At 35.8% G+C, this 24794-nt stretch overlaps 3 protein-coding genes across 4 annotated transcripts; 2 read left to right on the top strand and 1 right to left on the bottom strand.

The window, feature by feature from the left end:
- Positions 1-1258: 1258 nt before the first annotated feature.
- On the bottom strand, positions 1259-12136 carry xkrx (XK related X-linked). Of its 2 annotated transcripts, XM_059515881.1 has the most exons (4): positions 11920-12136; positions 11338-11849; positions 3098-3363; positions 1259-2830 (listed from the first exon to the last, which is right to left on the bottom strand). In XM_059515881.1, exons 2-4 carry the CDS (start codon positions 11691-11693, stop codon positions 2028-2030), a joined length of 1425 nt encoding a protein of 474 aa, XP_059371864.1. In that variant the 5' UTR covers positions 11694-11849; positions 11920-12136; the 3' UTR covers positions 1259-2027. The 2 variants fall into 2 exon arrangements, with proteins under 2 accessions (XP_059371864.1, XP_059371865.1); XM_059515882.1 differs by having other exon boundaries at positions 11338-12136.
- A 4532-nt stretch (positions 12137-16668) lies between these two features.
- arl13a (ADP-ribosylation factor-like 13A) lies at positions 16669-20994 on the top strand. The gene is made up of 10 exons (XM_059516723.1): positions 16669-16952; positions 18054-18167; positions 18280-18350; positions 18434-18683; positions 18930-19035; positions 19196-19401; positions 19803-19887; positions 19981-20245; positions 20328-20444; positions 20674-20994. The coding sequence occupies exons 1-10, from the start codon at positions 16933-16935 to the stop codon at positions 20736-20738; spliced, it is 1299 nt and encodes a 432-aa protein (XP_059372706.1). The 5' UTR covers positions 16669-16932; the 3' UTR covers positions 20739-20994.
- Positions 20995-21784: 790 nt separating this feature from the next.
- LOC132110125 (novel acetylcholine receptor chaperone) lies at positions 21785-24322 on the top strand. Its single transcript, XM_059516722.1, has 2 exons — positions 21785-22026; positions 22861-24322. The coding sequence occupies exons 1-2, from the start codon at positions 21907-21909 to the stop codon at positions 23221-23223; spliced, it is 483 nt and encodes a 160-aa protein (XP_059372705.1). The 5' UTR covers positions 21785-21906; the 3' UTR covers positions 23224-24322.
- Positions 24323-24794: the final 472 nt, after the last annotated feature.

Here is a 24794-nt window from a genome sequence, read left to right as displayed (position 1 = left end):
GTTGACTTTTCACTTGATTTGAAATTCTTAGATGAAACACAGTGTTAAAGTTGTTTTACTGCTTTTGAATCACTTAGACATGTTTTTCAGGCAGTGAAATTGCATCTAAATTTGTGTCAAGTTTTAGACATTTTCATTCGTGAGTTCCAAAATCAAATATTGCAGCACAAAAAAAGAAAAACGTTTTTTATGTTTTTTTTTTTTTTGAAACAGTAAGACCTAATCTTTTTTTCAGACAGTGAAAAAGCATGTGATTGTGTGTGTAGTTTCAGACAATTTGACAAAAATGACATGACTCCAAAATGTATGTAAAATATAAAGTAAATTATTTTTTAAGCTGTGAATTCACAACTACTCCCATAGAGGGATAAGCAAAAAACATTTTTTTTTAAATCAGCAATTCATTTTTGTTTCAGGATGTTTTATACCAAAATTTGAATAAAGATGATTCACAACTATGTTATAGCAGAATGATTTGATATACCATTTTTCTTTATGCTAAATGTGTGTAAAATGGCCATAAAAGGGGTTTCCCGTTAATGTATCTATAAACTTGGTTCTGGCGCAATATGGCCGTCGCATCATCCAGGTGGATGCTGCTCACTGGTGGTGGATGAGGATATACCCCCGACAATGTAAAGCGCTTTGAGTGCCGTGAAAAGTGCTATATAAATGTAAGGAATTAAACTGCATCTAATTTGCATATTGATGTGTTTTTGTAACATATAACACATCTTTGATCAAATAAAATATATCAATTTATGCAATTTTTTTGTGATTTTTGTGTTTTTATTTTTACTTATTTACCTCTAAAAGTACCATATTTTTTATGTAAAATGTTATATAAAATATAACTTTGTTATAAAAAATTAAATTAAAAAAGAAAATCCAGTAAGTTCAGACAGCCAAAACCTACAAATTTACCTAACAAAAAAAAAAAAAAAACGAAAGAAACTTTGGAAAAGAAAAAAGACTTTGGTGACATCTGGTGGCATACAAATATCAAACCATCAAAAATATCGAAAGCTACTAGTTATTAGCAGTAGTTTCCAATTACTTTGTGTGTGTGTGTGTGTGAGAGAGAGCGTGATTGTTTAAGCAGCGCTAAATCTGACAGTATTATTTTAACGCCCAAAGACGGTAAATCTGGCCTTTAGTATCTCTGGAAAGCCTTGAATGCTCTGTACAGTACATCTAGAGTTAAATTGTGGTATGTCCGCATATGAGGACACATCAGAATCATGATTATCAGCCACAATTCAGATATTTAGTGTGTCTTTATTAACGTGTCAATCATTATCATTATTCAACTCCGTTGGCACATAATTCAGGCAAAAATCACACCAATAACATATTTTCATACAGAATAAACAAACAGACATATGTTTTTGCAGTGAAAAATGCAGAACATCACAGTCTATCCAGCCACAAAATTACAATCACACAATATTAAGGCAAATGCGAGTTAAACTTCCAACATTAAGGAAGGCTCTCCAAATCTAAAGGATTAAAAATGCACAGGGCCGTTGAAGCAAACTTAGGAAAAGTCTAGAAGGCTCTTTGGCTGGTTGAGTCACGGTTCCCTGCCAAAACTTCACCAGTTTAATTTCTCAGAAATTGGCATGATTCCTACACACCTGGCTCACAGACTGGCCTTGCAACTCTCTACTGAAAGCTGCCTTTGTATATCATCACAGCAGAACTCAACCGAGGGCATTCTTTGGTCTTCAATGGCCAACAAAAAGAAATGGGTCAACGCTCTATAGTTAATAAATGATGAGCTACCCTTTCCAAACCCACATAATAAGCCAATCATGCTCTACACCTTCTTTTTGAAGAACAGCTCCAAATGGCATAAAACACAAATTTCCTGAAGCTTTTAGGACCATATAAAATCAGTTGTTCCTTCACTAATTACAGTATAGCTATAGCATAGCTCATCATCCCAATGTAATACTCCTGAGTCAGGATATGTGCAAATATGCCTGGCATGGCCCCAAACAGCGCTACATAACAGCAGATGCTTTTCATGCTGTCTCAATGATATCATCCACGATATCGGTTTCTCGATCTGTCAGGTGGTTGATGAGGACAGGAGATGCATGTTCTTGAGGACCACGTGCATGGATTTCAGGAGCCTCTGATTGCTTTTGCTTCCAGCAGCAAGAGCAACGTAGACAGTCCTCGACGTTGTAGTGAAAAAGTCTGCGGCACGGATGGCAGAACTGATGGAAGATCAGCATGAAGATTACAGCCAGGCCGTAGCAGACGATAAGTTGCACCACCAGCAGTGGGGTGCATATGTATTCATAGAAGTCTGACTTGAAGTAGTACCACAATATCACGAGGGTCACATTCTCCACGAAGCGCAGGGTGTAGTAGATGGCCAACTTTCTCCAGCGAGGCTGTTTCTCCACCAGGTCGTGGTCAGCCAGGTCCAGCTGCACGGCAGACCAGCAGAAAATATTGATGCAGGCGTAGAGAAACGTGACCATGCAGAGCACCACGGTGGTGCTGAGTTTACTGAAGTTCTTCTCTATGTTCTCAGGCAGTGATGCCTTCCTAACCCAGAACTCAACCCAAGGTTGGAAGAAGAAGATGAACAGGTTGGTCAGGCCCACCAGGACCACCCAGGCCTCGAGTGTTGTGCTGAAGAGCACCAAAGTAGTGATCCGTGTAGCGATCTCTAACCCTCTCCATAAGATCATGCACAGGTAGGCAGCAGGTTTCATTCGCACTTTGTAGTCATCATACTTGATCTGTATGGCCAGAACACTGCAAACTAAAGCTCCGTATACAATCGATATCATGGAAATGATCATCAGGGCAACTGTAAACACAAATGAAACATATACTAACAATGAAAAATATGGTCACATTTCATTTTTAGATATTCTTATAAGAGTGAATATACATTTATGTACAGAGTAATATGAATGAACATTCAGGATTATTGGCATTATTACAAAAAAAATGTACTGTTATTTCTATAGTAAGTACATGTAATGTGTAACAGGCTTGCTGCATTATTCAATGGGGTCACATTGTAAAGTGTTCCCAATATTACATTTGGTACTGGTAAAGAATTCAGACTTACGCCGTGTGGGAAGGACATATTTTTCCTGAATGGTTACATAGAGCTGTAGAGTGAGCTGTGGAGTGGAGCCCAGGAAGGCCTGGATGACAGCTGTGCGCTTGAAGGCATTGCGGTGGACAGCTAGTTTGCGCTCTGAATGTCCGATCTCACATTCGAAGGCTGGGCCTAAGCCTCTGCCATGCTTCAGCTTGATCTTTCTTGAAATGGTAACATATGGTTCCTCCTTTTTCCCCGCCTGGCAGTAAACAACAAGAGCTTCAATGCACCTGAAAGGAAAAAGGAATCAGGCAGATACTAAGAAGCTGATTTTACTGTGGATGGAATGCATTTTGAGAAAGAAGTCACCTGAATTATTAACAAAACAAAACCTAAAGATAGTAATTAAACATTTAATTCTAACATGCCTGACCAATTTGAGTAAACAAAACAGACTTTCACTACTCATATACTTCATTTCCACAAGGTGGCAGCAAAATCTTAGCGATCAAACCAGTTTATCAGCTTAACAGCTTTCTGAAATATGAGAAGTGTGTAGTCAGTGCTTATTCTGGGTGAAAAATTCACAACTTGTGTGTGCATGTCCTGCATGAGCACAACATTTCACTTTCAATTTGAATAAAGCATTGCCTTTAAATTTCAATCAAACTGACTTTACCAAATGAGTGAACATGCTTAACATCATTACAATTACAGAAAACAAGTCAACACTGCTGTTAACTATGTATAAACAAATAGGATTTAATAAAATGATCTATACACTGCTGTTCAAAATGATGCAGTAAATGTTTTTGCATTTATTTGATCAAATGTCACAGTAATGGCATTTGTAAGATATAAATATAATTTTTAATATATTTATATACATTTTTTAATTTCTATCATTAATTATGCAACATTGGTTTAGTTAGTACAGATAGCTTTTAGTATTAATTTTGCTTGCTTTTTTCTTGTGCATTCTGGAACATTCAAGAACATTGTGGGGCTACTCAAAGGACAAAAATCATCCAACATACCCTTCTGAAGTGTTGGATGACTCACTTTTAATAACCGTTTATGTTGAACTGTTGTTAATTTTGTGTTATGCATGTACCATGTGATTGTATGCACAAGTAATGACACAGATTAGCTTGTGTAAGTTGTCCACATATTTTCTTCATGAGCACACTATACACAACAACTTCAAAAAGAAACATTAAAACTAAAAGCAAAACAAAACTTTCATAAAAATGTGTTTCATGCTGTAACAATAAGATAATGATAAGAAAATGAAGACCAGAGTAATGGGGCTGGTGGAAAATCAGCTTTGCCATCACATAATATATAATATATTATAATAACTGTTATTTTACATATTAAACATATATCTGCAGCATTGCAGCCTTAGTGAGTATAAACGATTCCTTAACAGTCAAGTGTATGCATATAACACAAATATTGTTACAAAGTGGTTTAGTTATATTTTACAGGAAGAGCAAAGTTGACACACCACAGCTCCAAAAGTAGAACAATATTTATTTATGCTCTCACCACATGTTCATCATTGTCTTAAGACCTTGTAGGCTCGAAACATCACCTACGGTGTGAACATGAATAAATATTTTTCTATTTTTGGAGCTGTGGTTGGCCAGCTTTGCTCTTTTCTGACAGTGTTAGTGGTTGCGTGCCAATATTGAGATTTTGGCCTGCTGCTGGATGTGTACACTTTGATTGTAATCTTAATTTTATTTTACGCAACCATTTACGCAATGCTTTCGTGTATTTGTATAAATTCATTAGGTCTGGCTCACTAAATATGATCCGAAAACACAACAGCTATATTCTCTTAAAGGGATAGTTCACCCAAAAATGAAAACTCTTGTCAGTTGATCACTGATCCAAATGTTATTTTTTCCAATATTTTTTTTGTGATGGAACATAATAGAAGCTCTCTATATATACAGACAATTGCAACCAAAACTGTTTGGTTACCAACATTTTTCAAAATATTATCTTTTGGGTTCCACGGAAGAAAACATGTTGTACAGGTTTGAAGGTTGTACAGAGAGTGACTAAAAGATTAGTTTTGATTTGTGGGTGAACTGTGTATTTCAAGTGAATTCACACTTATTGTGTGATTATAATGTGTGAGTTTATTACGTTTCTGTGTATGTGGTTGGCAGTATGCACTTCTACTCAACTGCTTCATATAAAACATCAGGTGACAGATCACGTGATACCTCAAATCAAACTCTAGCCTTAACTCTAAATGAACATAAACGACTTCCGCATTTTTTATCACAGCAAATGTCACCTCTTTTGCTGTGAAACGAGAATGATGCTTTGAGCAAGAATTTCAACACTTCGCTGCACACTGCACAGCATGTGGAAGAGGCTGTTCCAGTCTGTATGAGAGGCCGTGTTTATTCAAAAGCATTTCAAATAAGTCAACAACCCAAACATACATGCTTATAAAGTTGTATAAGAAACACAGAAATTATTCCAGTGTTTTGACTGGCTTTTACTTTAAAATCCAACCTAGAAATAATATAAAAACCAAGCTGTTTAAGACTTGTTTCTATGGCATAATATGCGCAACATCTACAAAGTGTGGGTCACTTGTAATATTATAAAGTGAGTGCTGTCTGCCATTTTAGACCGCTTGGCCTGTGCTGCACAAAGAAACCAGAGCCTGCTATAAGGCTGTTATTCAGAGCTTGGTAAAATGATTACTTTAGACAGCCTTTGGTTTCTGCACAGCAACCACAGGCCCTGTTAGGAGGTGATGAAGGTAGCTATTTTGATCTTGATATTTAATACTTGCCAAGTGGGATTAATTTATCAGGATTCAACTTTTGTGTTTGCAGCCCAAATTTGGTAAACCACAAAACCCTAACAAATTTGACAAAACCATTTAGTACTGTATGCCTAATACCAACAGGAAAAAAACATTCCCAGAAATCCACAGTCAAATAATTCTTCAATAGCTCTTCTCTCAAGAAATACAATAAAAAATGACTGCTGTATAAACAGGAAGATCTGAGTTTAGTAGGATAAGACATTTCATCTTAAAGGGTTAGTTCACCCAAAAATGAAAATTAGCCCATTTATTACTCACCTTAAAGTAGGGCTGGGCGATATACAAAAAAAAATGATATCTCGATATTGTCAAAATGTTTACGATATTCGATATATATCTCGATATGTTTGCATTTGCATTTAAATAATAAAAAATAAAACATGATTTTCTTTTGCCCATTAAAAAAAAAAAAACTATTTAGATTAAACAGCTAATTTAAGCAGTTAAAAAATCTAGACCAAGAGATCACTTACTGCTTTTTATTAAATGAATACATGTAGGCCTATATGTAACTGAAGCAGTGCTAATTAAGTAACAGTTACAGAAAGTGCATTCTTCTTTTTAGTGCATGCAATTCACAATTTAAACTATGCAACTGGGATAAGTATTTTATTTAAATTTTTTTAACAAGTTTTTAAGCTAAGAACACTAGTCTGTCAACTGTCTGTGGTTTTAAGAGAAGCTCTGTGGCATGAAACTATGGTCCTACTGACACTAAAAACCCTCTTAGATGGGGAGCTAGTTGCTGAAGCACATAGCTATTTCTTATATATAAATATATATAAATGAATACCAAAGAGTTTTGCATTCTCTCTGTCTATATTATGGAAACTGGTAAACATATCAGTGAAATTCCCCAATAGTAATTCCAAATGGCCATAGCCTATGTTTCTCTATTCAAACATCAGCGGTCGAGTAAGTGCATTTATTTTGCGATCACAAATGCAAACAATACAGTTGAGATCTCACGACAGAACACAGACCGGCTGAACGACGCTTTCATTAGATCGCTCAATTCCAGCGATATTATTTTAAATATTAAAATAAGCATACACCGGGCAGAAAATGTATCCTTGTAACAGTGGAGCTCTGATTCGGAGATTTAAACTCTTGTTATCTGGCAACCGCTATCATTACAGCTCTCGTAGTAGAGAGGCGTAGAGCAGTCAGCAGTTACAGGTTCCTTTTTTGGACATTCGGCGCGTTCTTTTGGGAAAGTATGCTTCAATTTGAAATATTCGATATTCCCGATATATTCAAATTGTACATCGTCGTCAAAATTATTCCGATGTTATCGCTAATATTCGATATATCGCCCAGCCCTACCTTAAAGTCATCCTAGGTGTATATGACTTTATTCTTTTATACGAATCCAGTCAGAGTTATTTTAAAAATTGTCTTTGATCTTTCAAGCTGTTTGACACCACTCAGTGGGTGTTGCACTGCATCGGTTCATGAGAAGTTTAATAAAAAGCGCATCCATTAAAAAAATTCATTTCCCCGGAACTGCTTCCGTTTTACATCAGTGAGCGCAAGCTAAATTAAAGTGATTATTACGTTTTGAATATGGATATTTTTCTTACAAATATGCATTGATTCGTTACAGAAGGCCTTTGAACACCCCCCAGAGCCGTGTGAGACACTTTTTTTAATGGAAGTGCTCTTTATTAAACTTCTCATGAACCGATGCAGTGCTACACTTGCTGAGTGGTGTCAAACAGCATCAAAGACAATTATAAAAATAACTCTTGACTGGATTCGTATGAAAGAATAAAGTCATATACACCTAGGATGACTTCAAGGTGAGTCATTTATGGGCTAATTTTCATTTTTGGATGAACTAACCCTTTAAAAAGAACGATTTTATGACACTGTGTAAGATATTTATAGAGGTGACACTGACCTTCATCTCTTCTTACAATCTACTGACTGCTTACTGACCTCGGCACAGCATACCAAAGAAGGACCCGCACACTGCATTTACTATTTCTCCTCTTTTTTTTTTTTTTTCTTGGGTTCATACTTGACATTAAGAAGAGATACAGATGTGCCATGTTGTCCATAGTGTAAACAGTTAATCATAGGCCAACATTTTATAGAAATAAACTTAAAACCTTAGAATTTGTCTCTGAATTTCAATTTGATATGAAGCTATGGCAGATCTGAAGACTAAATCCCAAACAACATGCTATTTCTTTGGTAAGAAATTATAAGCAAATGCATTTTTTATATAAACAGCTTAGCACTTTGGCATAATATTACTGTAAATATAAGTTTTAATTACCAAAAAAAGCAAGAACTGAACACTGCTGAGAATATGAATCTGTAGTTTACATTAGTTTTAAGACTGACATTGATTTCTGCTGTAAAACCAACAGCTTTGAAAATATTTAAATACTGTATGACCAAAGCCTTATTATCTGTCCTTCTGTGGCATGCCCCATATTCCTAGATAACAGTATTAACGGAGTACAATTAATGACGGTAGACTGAGAAATTATTGTCGTTTTGTTTATGTGTGGCGACACACACCCTTAGATTTCAATTCCAAACAATAAGATAAGATTGAATCCTGCGGCGAATGTTTGGTTTTACTTTCATCTCCTAAACTCCCCAGACTCCACCTTAATAACCCGGAAAACATGTCAATGTTTTTACCTACAAGACCGAACACATTTTGAAATTTGAAACATGACTGCCAGAAGCAAGGGGAGTACTGCATCAAACATATTTTTGGGAGACACCCAACATTTTCAGTAGTGGTTTGAACTTTGAAGATTCTTAAGAACACTGACTCATGTCATTTCATAATATACTGAAAGAGTACATTTAAAAGTACCAGCAGTTGTAGTTTTGTTATGTGTTGTGACTTGGCCTACTACCAAGCTTTTCTAGCATTTCGGAAGTGGAAACTTCTGGGGGAAAGATCTACAGTACTTAAAATCTGAACACTCAAAACTGCCATTTACCAGTCAAAAGTGTAACTACATCAATTCATTCTTGATAATTAGGTAAGTTTTGTGATTTTTCCACATTTTGAGGCCCCAGTATACTTCAAACGAAGTCGAAGAACGAACTGTTATGATGTCATTTCGAACAAAATGAGGACAAAATGAAGTTCGTTTTGGCAGTTCGAAATGGCTCACCAAAGCAAACTTTCTGGGGGAGTTTGCTTTGGCTCCTAAACACCTTTGAGTTTCTATTGGTTCGTGGCGGTTACGCAATCGCTGGGTGTGTTCTGAAACTCCACCTTTGACGCGCAATTTTTTTTTTCTCTCCTTAATGAAAAGGTCATTAAGGAGAGCAACATCTCCTGAATACACTTGAGTGTCGAATAGCTGAGCTGCACAAATATTTCCGCACCTGTACAATCGGTCGCGGACAGACTTTAAAGATGTAGAGACTAGGGCTGTCAAAATTGCTCAAAAATGACGTTTGAATATTCCCTCTAAAAAATACACGAATATTCGAACTATTCGAACATCTGGTTCCGCATGTTGTCAATGACGCGCATTACGTCAATAACAGGCAAAAATAATACAAAGAGACATAACTACTTGTATAGATAGTCTATTTAAGTTTAAACATATGACAACGTATTACCTACACATAAACAAGGAAATCAACTAATGGCCAAGACTGCAGACCTCACGGTCTCTCACCCTCCGAAGTGTGCCCCATCCGCGATACTGATCGGTCTCATGTCCTTACAAATGAACGAAATTAAGTGGTATTAGTGGTCGAATGGTTTGCTAACTGTATCTTAAATAGCTTGCATACAACTTTATCTCGCGGGTCAACAATTTTACCTCATTTTTTCTGCTGCGGTCGAGTTGGGCTCTGCAGTTACTGCCATCTTCCATGAAGACGCGTCAACTTTCACCAGTGATGCTGTGCCAGACAGTGCGACTCCTGTGAGGCTGTGACCTGTCCCTGAACCCTCAGGCGTGCTAGCGCCCACTCGCAAAGCAGACAACCACGCCTCTACTACCGCGGGCCACATTTTTTTTTATTCGAATATTAATTTTCACCTTCGAAATTCGTTTTTTTTAACTATTCGAATACATATTCGAATTTAGAATATTCGTTGACAGCCCTAGAAGAGACAGTATTTCATTCCTAGAAAGAAATAGCAACGAAGCTTGTTGTTGACGACCTGGAGTTATGCAAAAAGCGTAGCAGAGAAACATCCGAGACAAGTTTTCCAAAGCCATTTAAAGAATAAAAGGAAAGAGTAAAGATATAAGGTAGCAAGGACCAAATACATGTATTCAAATAAATGTTACACCATACTGCTACTGTTCTTCTTTCAATGAATGAATTTAAAGGTCATATAGTAAATGAAATGCCAAACGAATATACAATAATAAACTTTTGTTTTATCAAAACAATTTATCCAGTTTAATAAAATAAATGAACACTATTAAAAAAAAGCAACAAACTGACACTAATATTTTTTTTCTAAATCATGCTAAAGTTTTCAGACTGAGCCATTCACACTTCCCACAAAGGACTGATTATGGAATGGTTCTTTTGTATTGCAAACATGATACTTGACTCTGAACTGCTGCTAATCTTTATTCTTTTGTCTATAATATTCTGACCATTGGGCCCCTTCTCACACCTAGATTGCCTACACTTCATCATTTCATCGTTGTTTTGTTTAGGTAGGGGATACATGCGAGCATCATGACACATTCCAGCATGATCGCGTTCTCTGTGTGACGGTCAGTCCGTGTGAATTGAATGCTTTAAACTTTTAACTCGTGATTTCAAATTATACTGCGCTTTATGCATTCGTCCACTGTCATATTCATGTCATTCCTACCTTAAATATATCAAAACTTAATTTTTGATTAGTAATATGCATTGCTAAGAACTTCATTTGGACAATTTTAAAGGTGTTTTTCCTCAATATTTAGATTTTTTTGCACCCTCAGATTACAGTTTTACAAATAGTTTTATCTCAGTCAAATATCCTAACAAACCAACGGAAAGCTTCCTTATCCATCTGTATAAATCTAAAAAAAAAATGGTTTTGGGGTCCAGGCTCACATTTGTATTTCATAACCATTTAAAGTTTATCTATAGCTGAAAGATTTTATACGGTTGTTAAATGTCAGTTTTTATTATAACAGCTTAATTTACCTCATAGAATAGTGTGACAGCAGGAACCCAGAACACACTGCCACAAAAGGGAAATCTTTTATTCTTGGGTAATAATGGTGGAAATTCTCAATAGCTTTTTTTGTATCCCAGACTAAAACTGACTTTTAAAAATAAACCTACCATGATAAACATTCACACCACGTGTGGCTAAACATGCTGAAGTATGTTGGCCATTATGTGATTGTCAATATTGTGGTCATGTGATCATCAAGTGTCAGCTCATTGACGTTTATACCTTATAATAGGCCCCATCTGAAGCAGATGCATGAAGAGCACAAGGGGTCGGTCTCTCCCCAAATCCCGGTGCACGAAGGTCAGCGTGAGCTGGGTCAGAACCGACGGAACCAGCATGAATGTAATAGTCAGCCCCATCCACACTACGTGTTCAGTGTTATGGTACATGCTGCTGAGCACCGAGGCGCATATGATCTCCGCGCAGTACAGTGCGGTGGTCCACAGCACGCTTAAGGGTGGGTGGACTTTACCGTGGTTGATCACCATTACGGCGCCGTTCTCAGTCGGGTTCGCGGCGGACTGCTGCGCCACCACCACCGTGATGTCATGCTCGGCCGGCTTGTTGTTGTTGTCCATCTTCTATCGTTAACGTACCTCTCGTGCGCTTTATATGGCTCGATCCGCGCAGCGTTCATGAGAAGTCATCGTCGGTGACTCGGATCTCAAATCAACCGTCTGCGTGGTGCGTTTCATATGAACTCGGATTACATGCACACTGCCACATATGCAGTTCTGTGAAGGAAAGTCACATGAATATATAGTATGAAGTGTTCTTCTGTGTTTTAAAGTATGCTACACGTACCCATCTAGACATTACGATGCCGCCAACGTCGATCAGTTAAACGGTCTCCAATTCGCAGAAGGTATTTCAAAGGAATCATCTCAAAACAAAAAAAGCCAGGTGTGTCCTGACATGTCATGCAGTGTCCCAGACTGCTCTGCTGGAATCCCCCGGGTCCTTGTGCTCAGCGGTTATGGTTAACCGAAGTTGGTTCAAGATTTCTTAACTATCGCCTTGTCCAAATAGAGCATGTTTTATATTCTGTAGTCCTTTTGTTCTTTTCACTGCAATTGAATAAGAGGGCAAACTGATGGCAGCAAACTGAATGTAAAAGAGACTTTAATTTCTATGAAGATGACAGTATCTTTGAGGCCTTAAAGCATTTTTAGGTGGTCTATTTAATTGCATGAATTGCAATGTCAGGTGACAGCAGAGAGATTTCTAAAGAGATTTATGGACAAAGAGAATAAGTGCTGGAAGTGAAAATAACTTGATTAGCAATGTAGTTACACCACTGTAAGAATTATAATTTTTTCATTAAGTGCACAATTTTCTTAATTGAATCGATTTGCAAGCACATTATGACTTATGAGGGCATGTTTTATCTTCAGAACTGCATATTTTCATTCTAACCTCATAAAACACAAAAAAGATGTAATTGATAATTACAGTATTTTGTTCCTCTTGGATAACTAAAATATTTTTTATGATCACCAGAGCTAAGATGATCATCCTTTCAACAACATCTGATGCTTTTCAAAAAATGTAAGTATATGTTTATATATATATATATATATATATGTATAACAGTAAAATAAGTTATATATATTATATAAGTAATCTGGACACTTCTTTTTGTAATGTTCTTTAATAATCTTAGTCATGCTAATACAATATCAACTGTTCCTGAAACACAAGATAAAAATTTATAAAGCTTGAATGCCTTGATTTCTGTTTAACCCACAGTGCAAACAATGATTGCTTTTGTACGTTCAGTTGTTCATGTGAAAACGGCTTTAGCTTGCCATCTGTCCAATTCCGCATATTGCATTTGTAAAGTCAAGGACGTATTACTTGCCTGCATGGGTCTATGATAACAGGGGCCTCGAATTGAGAGTCCCACTGTGGCCTGACACCCCGAATCAAACTACTGCAAGTGTAAAACTGATACACAGACAGTGCTTCCGACAGCTCTGAAATACACTCCTATTACCCACAACACAAAAAACTACATGTGACAAATAACAAAAAATGTGTAATTTTTTTTACAATATTTAATTTAATTTTAATTACATAGGCTTCTATTACATTTAATTACATACTAATATTATGTGTTACTATATGCACTGTAAATTATGCAAAATTAAAGCATTTAATTAAATGGTAGAGTTCTCCTTACTTTTTCATATAGTGTCCCTCTCAGTGAATGGGACGCAGATTTTACTGATACTAGTAAAAAAAATTAAATAATTAATCGTGTAATCAAAATACAAATAATGACCTGAAAAAAAAAACTTAATTACAAACAAGCCCGAAATACACGGGACTCTTATTTTGAAATATATATACGGACTGATCCTTCAGATCAAAGAGAAATTATGCATTCTTACAACCGTCTAAAACATATTATATAAAGGTCATAAAGAAGACATTGTCAGAATTCATCAATTCGAGTTCATAAGCAATCGCTTAACATAAATGTGCGCTATTCACTGATTGAGAATCATTTTGAAGCAGTCCGAACCAAGCGCTGTTGAGCCTTTTGAACACAAAACAGCGCCGACTTGTGACACTGCAGCGTACAGCGCTCTTTTTTAATGAAATAATTTTGAAGGGTAATAATCGATAGGCTGTATCGCGATTTATGTTTCCATCCCCAAAATTTAAGACGACTAAAAATTATCGTTTAAGATTTCATGGATTGAAGAATTTTTATGAAAGTCAATTTAAGAAAGCTCTACGTGTGCTTTATTCGCACACGTGCTCCTTAAATACATTTTATTTCAATACATTTTATTTAATTGTTTTTGAGAAGCACTGACAGACTAACACCGCTTGAATTTGTTGCTGTGAACATTAGCAATAAATTTAGAAATTAGAAATATAATCACCTTATTGCAGCTGATGTTTTATACAAGTCATGATACATTGGTGTAGCTTTTGAAATTTATTACACATGTGGTGTGTTTATTCTCACAATTGCAGCTATGTACTTGTGGCTCTATTTAGTCATTACAATTCAAGAGAGAGCCTCCAATGCAGTCCCACGGGCCTCACATGGCCATAAACCAGCCTTGTAAATTGCAAACAGCCATTGCCTATGGCAGCCATATAGTAAAACACTAACAATGGCTATTTGAAAGCACCTGCATCTTTTATCATGATTCTTTTTTCAAATCTAATGTTCAGTATAGAGGTTTAGCATGTCAGCTGAATATCTTTACTACACGACGAGAGACCCACAGTAGTGCTGTTGCTGTTGCTCTGAATTCTCACCTCCACAGACTGATTGTTTCTAACTGAACTAGCCATGATCAGTAAACAATTGCATATGGCCTTCTCTGACTCAGATCCACAGTTGTCAAGCTCTCATATACCCAGTGAATCATAGGATAATGCGGTGATTAGTAAAATACATGAGCTTGCAGATTTCTTGGATCTTATATAATGTGGTATGTGCAGTTGTCCAGCCTGTGATTCATGGAATCGGGTGTATTATATGAGCCGCTGTAAGGACAGGCAACACACTGAGCTGTTTCCATTTGTGTCATGGCCAGCTGACAGGGTTGTGCCTGCACTCAAGGTTCCACATGAGTTTAGTCAGCAGATGAAGTAAGCGCCTAATGACTTAATCAGATCAGACTGCAGAGAAATAAAGAGGATGTTGCCTTTGTTTTGTTTTGGCAGTTGCCTCACATCCGGTTTTAAGTGAAAGAAACTATACCTTCAGTAAATTGATCTTACAGGGAATCAGTCGAATTGATAGATGTGGATGCATGCCTAAAGCGTTTTGTAATTCACTGGAAAAAGTTTTTTAAATTATTATTATTATTATTATTTTTTTTAAATATAAATAAAGATTATTGGAGTATGTGGAAAATTACTATTACAGTCTTTTTACTTTCGAAATTAATGTTATTTCCTGTTTCTCTGTAATTATTTGTGAAATTTACTTTGCAGTTTCTGAGTGAAATCTGTTTCACCATAAGATTTGTTTTCAGTGTAGATCCTAAAATGACTGAAAAGTATGTCATACACTTCTCAGGAAACTCAGTTCTGCAGCTTATCAGTCCCTCCCAGTGACTCTATCAGATGTAAACACTGTGTTCTCAACTGTAATTCTTAAATTCTGGAAAAAAATGAAAAGCAGCTGATAAAACAGGAAGCGATCAGAGCATATAATATTTTCTAACATCTCATATTTTCTAATGTCTCATATTTGTTCATTTTAAATGTTTAAAGGTTGAGATTCAGTGCAGCTTGTGTGCTTAGACCAACCTTTGACTTGAAATCTTGTGACAGAGATAGACACAGACTTTGATGTGGGTTGAGCCCAAAACTGCATGTTATTATCTTAATTACAGTCTACCTGCCATAAATTTAAGGTGCAGGAAAGATAAGATCACTGAAGTTTGGTCTAAAATTGACTGTTATGCAGTTATGCTCTTAAAAGTATTATAACTGACAATGGCTCCGAAAAGTATATTTGCTACACTTAATATGGATATATATCACAAAATATGGTTAAGTCATTATTAAAAAAGACAGAAAAGTAAAGTTAGTTGGTTTCATTTCTTTGCAAATGCCACTTGGTTTGATATTTTATGCAATGCAAAGACATTTAAATACTTTTTGAATACTGTGTGCTTTTGGAAAAAAAAAAAACATTCTGGCTAAAAGCCCACTCACACCAAGAACAATAACTACATAACTATAACAATATTTATATTGGTGTCTCACAATATGACTTTGTTTATTATAAGCAAGCATAGCCGTTTAGTTGTCTAGTGCCTTAAATGCTTAAGCTCTTTAAAATCGATTCATCAACAGGAACATTTTTTTTCAAATGAATTGTTCTGAATGTGATTCCAATGATGTAGCTATCATTATAATTTTGGAATGAATTAAACTTTTATCATTTTCAATATCGTTATCGTCCTTGGTGTGAATGGGCCTTAACAAGTACTAGTTTTCTGAAGTGTTAAAATCAGCATGAACAAAAGTTGAGGTAATCTTATCTTCCCTACTGTGATATATACGGCTTCTCAAACAAGAAAAAATGTAGGGCGGAACTTGTTTATGTCCATCAAGATTTAATTGGATCATGTTGTCTGCTAATTGCTGTGATCTCATTTGAGTGACAGGTAGCTGAACAGGATGGGTTTTTGGCCAGCTCTTGTACCATCGATGCCCACGTCATCAGAGAAGACATGTTACAAGGGGAAGTTGAAGTTAATGTTTTTAATTAGAAATTAAGAGATCACATGACTGAAAAAAATAGGGATGCGCATGGATGAATTATTTACAATACTGCAATATTACATAAAAATAAGAATTGTCTACTCTTGTGAATAAGCAGAAGCAATAGTCTTCTGAAGATGGAGATTTCAGAAGCACCTATAAGGGAGTCTGCATCACTTGGATTATTTATCTGCAAGTCCTGCGTAAACAACAGGATGACGTCACACTATAATGCTCTACACAGTAATATGCATTAGACTGAGTAGTAGATAAAATGTTTCTCATTTAACCTCAAAGCAGTTGTCTATGGACTTACAACTAAAATGTAAGTATTTGTTAGGATGGTCACATATATTTAGATTATAATAACCTGGCAGATGTCTACATTTAGCCCAGTTAAACCATGCAGAATGGCAGCTGTCACCTGTCTCCCATAGGATTGGTTGTAAGGATGTGATGGCATTCCTTCTAAGCTCCTCCCACATGAGGTGACAGGATTAGAGGAATAAGTAGCCCCTGATTAGTTTTTAGCAGACTTGTGCAAAATGTCTCCGGAGAGACAAACAAAAACGCATGGAGTCTGACATACTACTGTGAGTAATATTTTTTTTTTATCGACTGAATGTAAACTGTATATATATGATGTGCTGTATTATGTCTGCATGTGTCTGTGTACTATATTAATGTATATTCTATATTAATGCTGTTTATGATCACATGTGATTGTGCAGAGAAGTACACCGAATATTATAGTGGTCTCCAAACACTCCGAAACTGACAGTTTACAGTCTGTATTTAATAATCTACACTAACATGTTGATGCTTTTTATATGTAGTCAAATATGTAGTTAAGAACTTAAAGTTGTTGCATCCTTAATTATGTGTAAGGTATGTGTAAGGTGTCAGTTGGAAAGTTTTGTTATGTAGAAAAAAATGTTTAAACATATTTGACATTTACAAACATAGAGAGTGTTTGCACGGTGGGCTACAGCAGTGCATGCTGCTTGGATAAAGGGGTCAGGTGTTCAAAACAAGAACAGTATAATTGACTCAGACTACTCTTTAAAGGCTTACAAGACTGAACAGATGTACAGTGATGGAACAAGCACTAAAATAGATAACAGCCTACAACTCAGACACCTGTACATGTAATTAGACTACATTGTGTCTGCACTGCATAGGAAGTTGCTATCCGAATATGAGCAGGTTTTGCCCTGGAAGAGCTTATTAGTTGGCTCAAAAACAAAGCCTAATCAGCTCTTTTGCAGTGTTTTGATCTCTTAAAGCCATGACAGTTAAAGGCTGATTCTTAAAAAGAAGACTAGTGGTTTTGTTTTATATTGTTTTGTTGTAATATAATGTGTTTTTGCAGTCTTTTTTAAATGTATTATTATTTTTTTTGCTGTTTTTTAATGCACCTTTATTTGGTTTTACAATGAGGAGTTTAGAGTTAAGACTTTTCTTTTTGTTTGGCTGTGTTGTCTTGTTTTGTTTGATCTATAAAAGTAAATGTTTAAAACATATTACAAATATTTTTGTAATATATGTTTTTACAAATAAATAAAAACCATTTAAAACTACTGAATCCTTAATGCTTAAGGTTAATGCCAGTTGCGAGACACAACAGCTGGGGTTTAAATGTATTCCAAGGCCATGAGTACGAATGAGTGAGTATCCCCGTTATCTGCTCTCAGGTACGAGTTACGGAGACGATGGTGCTCTCCCTGGTGCTCTCCTCCTCAGGTCAACATGTTCAACCTCATGAGCAATTGCTGCAGCTGGGTTTCCAAACTCCAGCAGCCACTGAGGTACCTGTACAATTCTATCTTATTTTGTTGTTGTTTTTGCTGATCAGAAAGGGTCAGCCTATTATGAACAAATGCCACATATTCAATAACCCTGTTTGAAAATTATTTCTAGGAAGATCACGGTTCTAGTAGTTGGTCTGGACAAGGCTGGAAAAACATCTTGTGTCCGAGGGATGTTGAGAGGTAATTTGAATAAATGTTGCAGTACTGTACATCAGTGAGAGATTTGCTACTGTTGAGTTTTAATGCTATGATACCTTGTTCAGTGCCCCCTGGAGATGTAGGTCCCACTCATGGATGTGTCCGCACTGAATTAAGGGTGGAGAACTACTTGGTTAACATACTTGATATGGGAGGGGCTCCTGAGGTTCGGGGGGCTTGGAGAGAACATTACGGTGAAGCTCACGGCATCATCTTTGTGGTGGATTCCAGTGACAGACAACGAATGAAAGAGGTCAAAGAAGCTCTGGTGGACTTACTGAAGCATCCAAGAGTAGCAGGAAAACCTCTTCTTGTGTAAGATAGCCCTGTTTACAACTGCTATTATTAAATCATCTTTCTGATGAAAACATATCAGTTTATTATTATAAATCATAGAATATTTGTACAATTATTTTCTTTGACAATGCTTTCTTTTTAAAATCAATATAAAATTAATTTACAAATAGCGGTACCATCTTCAGTGTGTCTAATTAGGCATCTCTTAGAATTTTGCCTGCACTTCAACTTATTTTGGCCATCTCTATCTATATCTCATAACAGGCTGGCAAATAAACAGGAGAAAATAAATGCTCTGCTGGGAAATGAACTCATTGAAGTACTCTCTCTAGAGAGGCTGGTCAACCAAAGCCGTTCCCTTTGCCACATCGTAAGTACTGTGAAACGATTGGGACATATTCAAAACATAAGATAAACCTCCAGAGTAAAGGAACTGACAGTATGCCATGTTGACGTTTATGGCAACATTCTGACCAGTTACCAGTAGCTTTCTTACAGTGTATTTTAAGCAGTTTGTACTTAATCTACAGGAGCCATGTTCGGCCTCAATGGATCTGCGTCGCTGGTCAGACAGAAAGACTCTGCGAGGTCTCAGATGGCTACTGCGAGCCGTGTGCCTGGACTACCCTGACCTCTGTGCCCGTGTGATGAGAGACGGGAGGCGACCATTAGGGCCAGAAGAAAAAGAGAAGAGAGGAAAAATAGAGAAGAGCCGTAATAAATCTAAAGAGGAAAAGTAAGGGATGTGTTTATATAAGATAATACGTATTTACACATTTTATTTTAGCAGTCTTTACTTTACTACAGTTTTTAGTGCCACATGATCCATCGTGGTTTGGTGTTCAAGATTTGTTTTTTTTATCAATGTTGAGAACAGTTTTGCTGCTTTTTTTACATTTTATATAGTCTATTATAAATAAGAATAGAAAGCTCAAAAGAAGATCATCTATTTAAAAAAGATTTTGTTTTTGTAAAGGTGTAAAAGACTTTTTACTATCACTTTCTTATTAACATTTTATTATTCATTCTTTCTGAATAATAAGAAAAAATTCTAACTGGCCCAAACATCTGCATAGATCATATAATCTTATTTGCATGTATGATAATAAGATGCACGCAACTCATCTTGTCTTGCAGAACACGTACAAGCAAAACCGATATCCGTCAAGAACAGCACAATGAAACTATGAGGAAAAATGGGACTCTAAATATTCTAAATAAGGTTAAATATATTTATCATGGGATTTTTTTTTAACAAAACTGTACAAAACTGTTTAATTGACTTCACTTATTGATTTACCCTTTGGCGTTGTAGGAGAACTCTTTAAAAAAGAAACTAAGCAAAAAGAAGAAGGTGAAGGTTAAAATTACGAAGGAGAGTCCAAGCAGAGTAAATGAAGACGAGGTGGAGGAGACAGAAGGAAATGAAGCAGAACAGGACCACAACAGTCAGAAAGATAAAGCCAGCAGTGCATTACTGCCTCCAAAACGAAGGAAAATGAAACGCAAAGCCAAAGTAAAAGAGGAGAACTCAGGTCTACCAGAGTCTCCCAACAGCGAGGTCTCCAGACCCTCTAGAGGTAGAGGACTTTAGTGTCATTAAAACTGAAATACTGCATCCTATTTCTTTTCACGCTTTTAAACATTTTAATCTATTCACAGGAAAAGAGGAAAGAATGCGAAAAAAGAAGACAGTTAAAGTAAAACGAAAGAACAAGATAAACACAGAGGAAGTTCCAGCAGCTTATGCACAGCCTGCTGATCTTTCAAATACTTTTGGTAAGAATCTGTGGCCTCTATAACACTATTCATTTTGATCATGGCTGCTCTTGGGGTAAAATTAGGCCTTGTGGGAGGAATTTTTAGACACAATATATAAACAAAATATTTATTGCCAATAATTTTTCTACATTGATATTAAAACAATAAAACAAACCAAAGCATTTGCTCAACACAGACAGCCCTGATCTGTAGAAAAGTAGAGACTAATTTGCCTGTTTCCTAATAGACCTTTACCGAAAAGCAATTTTGGCTCTCAAAGCCCGACAGGAACAGGACATGGCTTCGGGATAGTTATGAAAAAGAAGAATGAAGACCTATGAAGAATTGGAAGACTTGGATGGATGACATGCTGAAACATTTTACCCAAACAGAAGTCTGCTATCAATGTCTGCAAACAGAAGATAATGTTTCTTAATGACTAGATTGTCATAATTTATACCTTTGTAAATGTATACTTGTATTGTAATTGTTTTAAGAGATTATATGGACAAATGATTGAGAAATAATTATACTAAAAATGAGACACCATTCAAAAAGGAGTGTCCTAAAACATTTTTGTATTATAACTTACACACATAACCTAAGACAGTATATGATGAATCAGTCAGATAGATAATCAAGATGGTTTATCGTTAAGTATATTACTTTCACTGTATTTAGCCTTGAGTCTGTTTTTACAGGTTTCAATAAGAAGATGCCTAACTTTTTTTTGTGTATTTGTATTAATTTTTATCTTTTTAAATATATATATATATATATATATATATATATATAATTCGTTTCTTTTTAGCCAATTTATACTTGTGTGCTGTTTGTGTGATGGTTTTATGTGGAGAAGAAATTGCATGATGGGATACCTATTGCTCAAAATGATTGTCCCTGATGTTTTTCAACCAAATAAACGAACGAACTCTTGTTTAAAACACTGGTTTTTGTAATAAATTATTAAACAATTCGTTTTGAATAAGAAATAAGAACCAGTTGGCGCTCGCTAGTCGGTCTACTAACTGAAAAACAAAGATAAATATTTGATTTGACCATTTGTACCATAGATAATTTAATGCTGTTTATATTTTTAAATACTATTACTATTAATACTACTAATACTATTAAGCTAGCAATTTTCAGGTACCAAATAGTTGTCCAAACTAACGGAATACCTTTGTTGATAATATTGGGACAAAATTTCCAATTTGCTGTTTCCGATCATCCTGCGTGTGGTGTCTTTGTAAGTTTGCTGACGCCTTCTAGGGTAAGAAGCACAGGCTGCAGTTGGCTGTATGTCAATGACATTGATCGACCGCAGCGCCCTCTATTGGTGCTCCCTAGTACTGAAACGGAATGACATGCAGCCATATTTGACTGTATTCATCAAGCCCTTCCCCCCTTCAGCATCTTCAGCAGGACAGTAAACTGGAGCGGGACAACGGATGCCAATCGAAAGGAGACTTTACCGAAGATGGCCTCGCCAAGAACCGTAACAATTGTCGCCCTTTCCTTTGCACTGGGTCTGTTCTTCGTGTTCATGGGTACAATTAAACTCACACCGAGGTTAAGCAAAGATGCATATAGTGAAATGGTAAGTGACCGTCGCTTAGCAGCATCCATGTAAGCAAATGAAGCTTCAGCATGAGGCAACCGGCTTTGTTTTAGCAGGGGGTGCGAAAGTATCTGGCTCTTTTTGCATTTATTTTTTTGTGCATTTAATACCATTTATAATCTTAGAAATAAGAACGACATAATTTAAATCCTGATAATGAGTCGAATTATGTAAAACATAATTGGAGCAGCTGAACAGCGCATTTTATGCACAGCCGCAACATTGTTTCCTTATCGCATGCATAGGTCAATTATGACATCACAATGCGCATCATCTGTATGATAAACAGAAGAAACGCTCTCAGATATGACGTGTGAAGATTATTTTGCAATATCGTTCTAAAACAATCATTTTAAAGCAGCTCATGATAAAGCAATGGCGCCGCTTTCCAGCAAATTCTATCTTCCATCTGCAGGTGCAGCAGTTGCTGTGCTGATGTCATAGACACATTCACATATATATATATATATATATATATATATATATATATATATATATATATATATGTGTGTGTGTGTGTGTGTGTATGTGTATATATATATATGTATGTGTGTACGTATATATATATATATATATATTAAATTACAGTACAATTCAATGTAATACAGTTGGGTCAATATGAGCAAACATATTACAAAAACAAAAATATTGTATTTGCATCTATCTATCTATCTATCTATCTATCTATCTATCTATCTATCTATCTATCTATCTATCTATCTATCTATCTGTGTAGTTACATGCGTAACATATCTATTAATGTTAAACATTCTTGACAAAAATATAAATGTAATGTTTCTGTTTACTTTCCAGAAAAGGGCGTACAAGAGTTATGCAAAGGCCCTTCCGGCATTGAAAAAAATTGGCGTATCTTCTGTACTTCTACGCAAGATTATTGGTACTCTTGAGGTGGGATGTGGAATTGTTCTGACCCTTGTGCCAGGGAGACCAAAAGACGTGGCCAACTTTATTCTGCTACTGGTTATGCTAGCGGTGCTTTTCTTCCACCAGCTGGTTGGGGATCCTCTAAAACGCTATGCTCATGCCCTAGTGTTTGGTATTTTGCTGACGTGTCGGCTGCTCATTGCTCGTCAGGGTGAGGACCGGCCTGAGAGGGAGGAGAGACGAGAAGAACAGATCACTGCCCAGGAAAAGAACAAAGTCAAAGTTTCTTAGCTCCACAATTTCAGAAAGAGCGCCTGACAGACGATCTGTTTCTCTGGATAGTAGAGAAGGTGCTCAGAAAAAAGACAGTAGTCCCAAAAGGTGATTTATGTCCCACAGCTACATATCAGAAGCCTGAAAACCAGATCTTGTGTTACCTTTACCTCACGTCTCACCTGTAAAACTTCTTATATATATATATGAATTTCTTATTTGAAATACAAATTTTCAGTTTGGACGATCACCATTGTGGCAACTGTTTTGGTTGTGGTTGTGCACCAAAAGATTAAACTACTGTAATTCCCTGTTGTATTTATTTTTATTATTATTTTGGCCCTGCATTAAAATATATATAAAATGTCACTTTTAAGATTATACTGTGATACAGGTTTCTTCAAATGTCAACAGTTTTTATGATTGTTTTTTTTTTTTTTTTTTTTACTTTTTGAACTAATCAATGAATACTATATAAATCCAGTTCTGTTTACATTGAGATGCTGTACAGCTTTTGTTTAAATATTCAAGTCAGATGGCAGAAAGTAGCTTTTCTGTTGCTTTCATATCTGTTGCAACCATCAAAACATCACAGTTTGTTTAGGTACATGTACGTTCTTCATGTTATTTTTCTTTTTTTTTTTTTAATTTGCATATAATAATATTTCTTTGTTTCATTTGATCAAAATATATTTTCTAGGTTGTCTCTCCAAAAACAGTCAAATAAAAATCATATCCTATAGGATTCTTCTTATGGTCATTTTCTCCTTTTGAGTCATAGAACTACCACATTGTTTTACAAATTTTATTACTAAAATAGATTTTTTTTTCTTTTTTTATCGACTGTATTTTCTTTTGATAAATTTGTTCCTTTATACTATTCCTGAAAACCCAGCACTGCTCATTTGAGGTGTCTTACTGATTTTACATACTAAATTCAGCTTATGCATCACTACTAATAAACTGAAAAGATGAATCAGGTGTTTCAAGTAAGTGACAAATTCTAAATGCACAGTGCTGGAAGGAGTAGAATTGAGAAACTTGTCTTGAAATGTTTGGATATATACTGATAATTTGCTGTTTGTAACTGAGTAAAAATACCTAATGAAGAACATGACCTGTGTCTAAACTTTTACCAGAGTGCCCAGCTAGCTCATGAACTGAATTGTGCATTCTTAGTTTACACAGAATAGGTCATATTTGACAGTGAGGGAAAAAAAAAAGATGTTTGTGCATGAAGATGCTGACAATAAAACCCCTATGCAGTTTATCATGCAGTTTGGTGATAGTATTAAAAACACTTGTGATTTTTATGTCTTGCTCACTTTTTACTAAACATATTTAAATATGAATAGACTGAAAAATAGAACGAATGAAAAATCCAAAAGAGTTATTAAAAGTGTGGATGTATAGTATTGTCTTAGTATGCATCATTTAATCACATAATAGTATTACAGTTCTTACCATTTAATACCAAACAAGCTATTTATCAAATATAGTCAGCTCAGTATATTTTAATTCATTTTTCAACCACTCTGAGGTTGCTCTCCCCAGTCCAGTAGGTGGCAGATAAGCGCATTCTACGTTTG

The sequence above is a fragment of the Carassius carassius genome, chromosome 29 (genome assembly GCF_963082965.1).
Source record: "Carassius carassius chromosome 29, fCarCar2.1, whole genome shotgun sequence".
Lineage (NCBI taxonomy): Eukaryota > Metazoa > Chordata > Actinopteri > Cypriniformes > Cyprinidae > Carassius > Carassius carassius.
The sequence above is the reverse complement of the archived record's forward strand: the minus strand, read 5'-3'. Positions and strand labels throughout refer to the sequence as shown.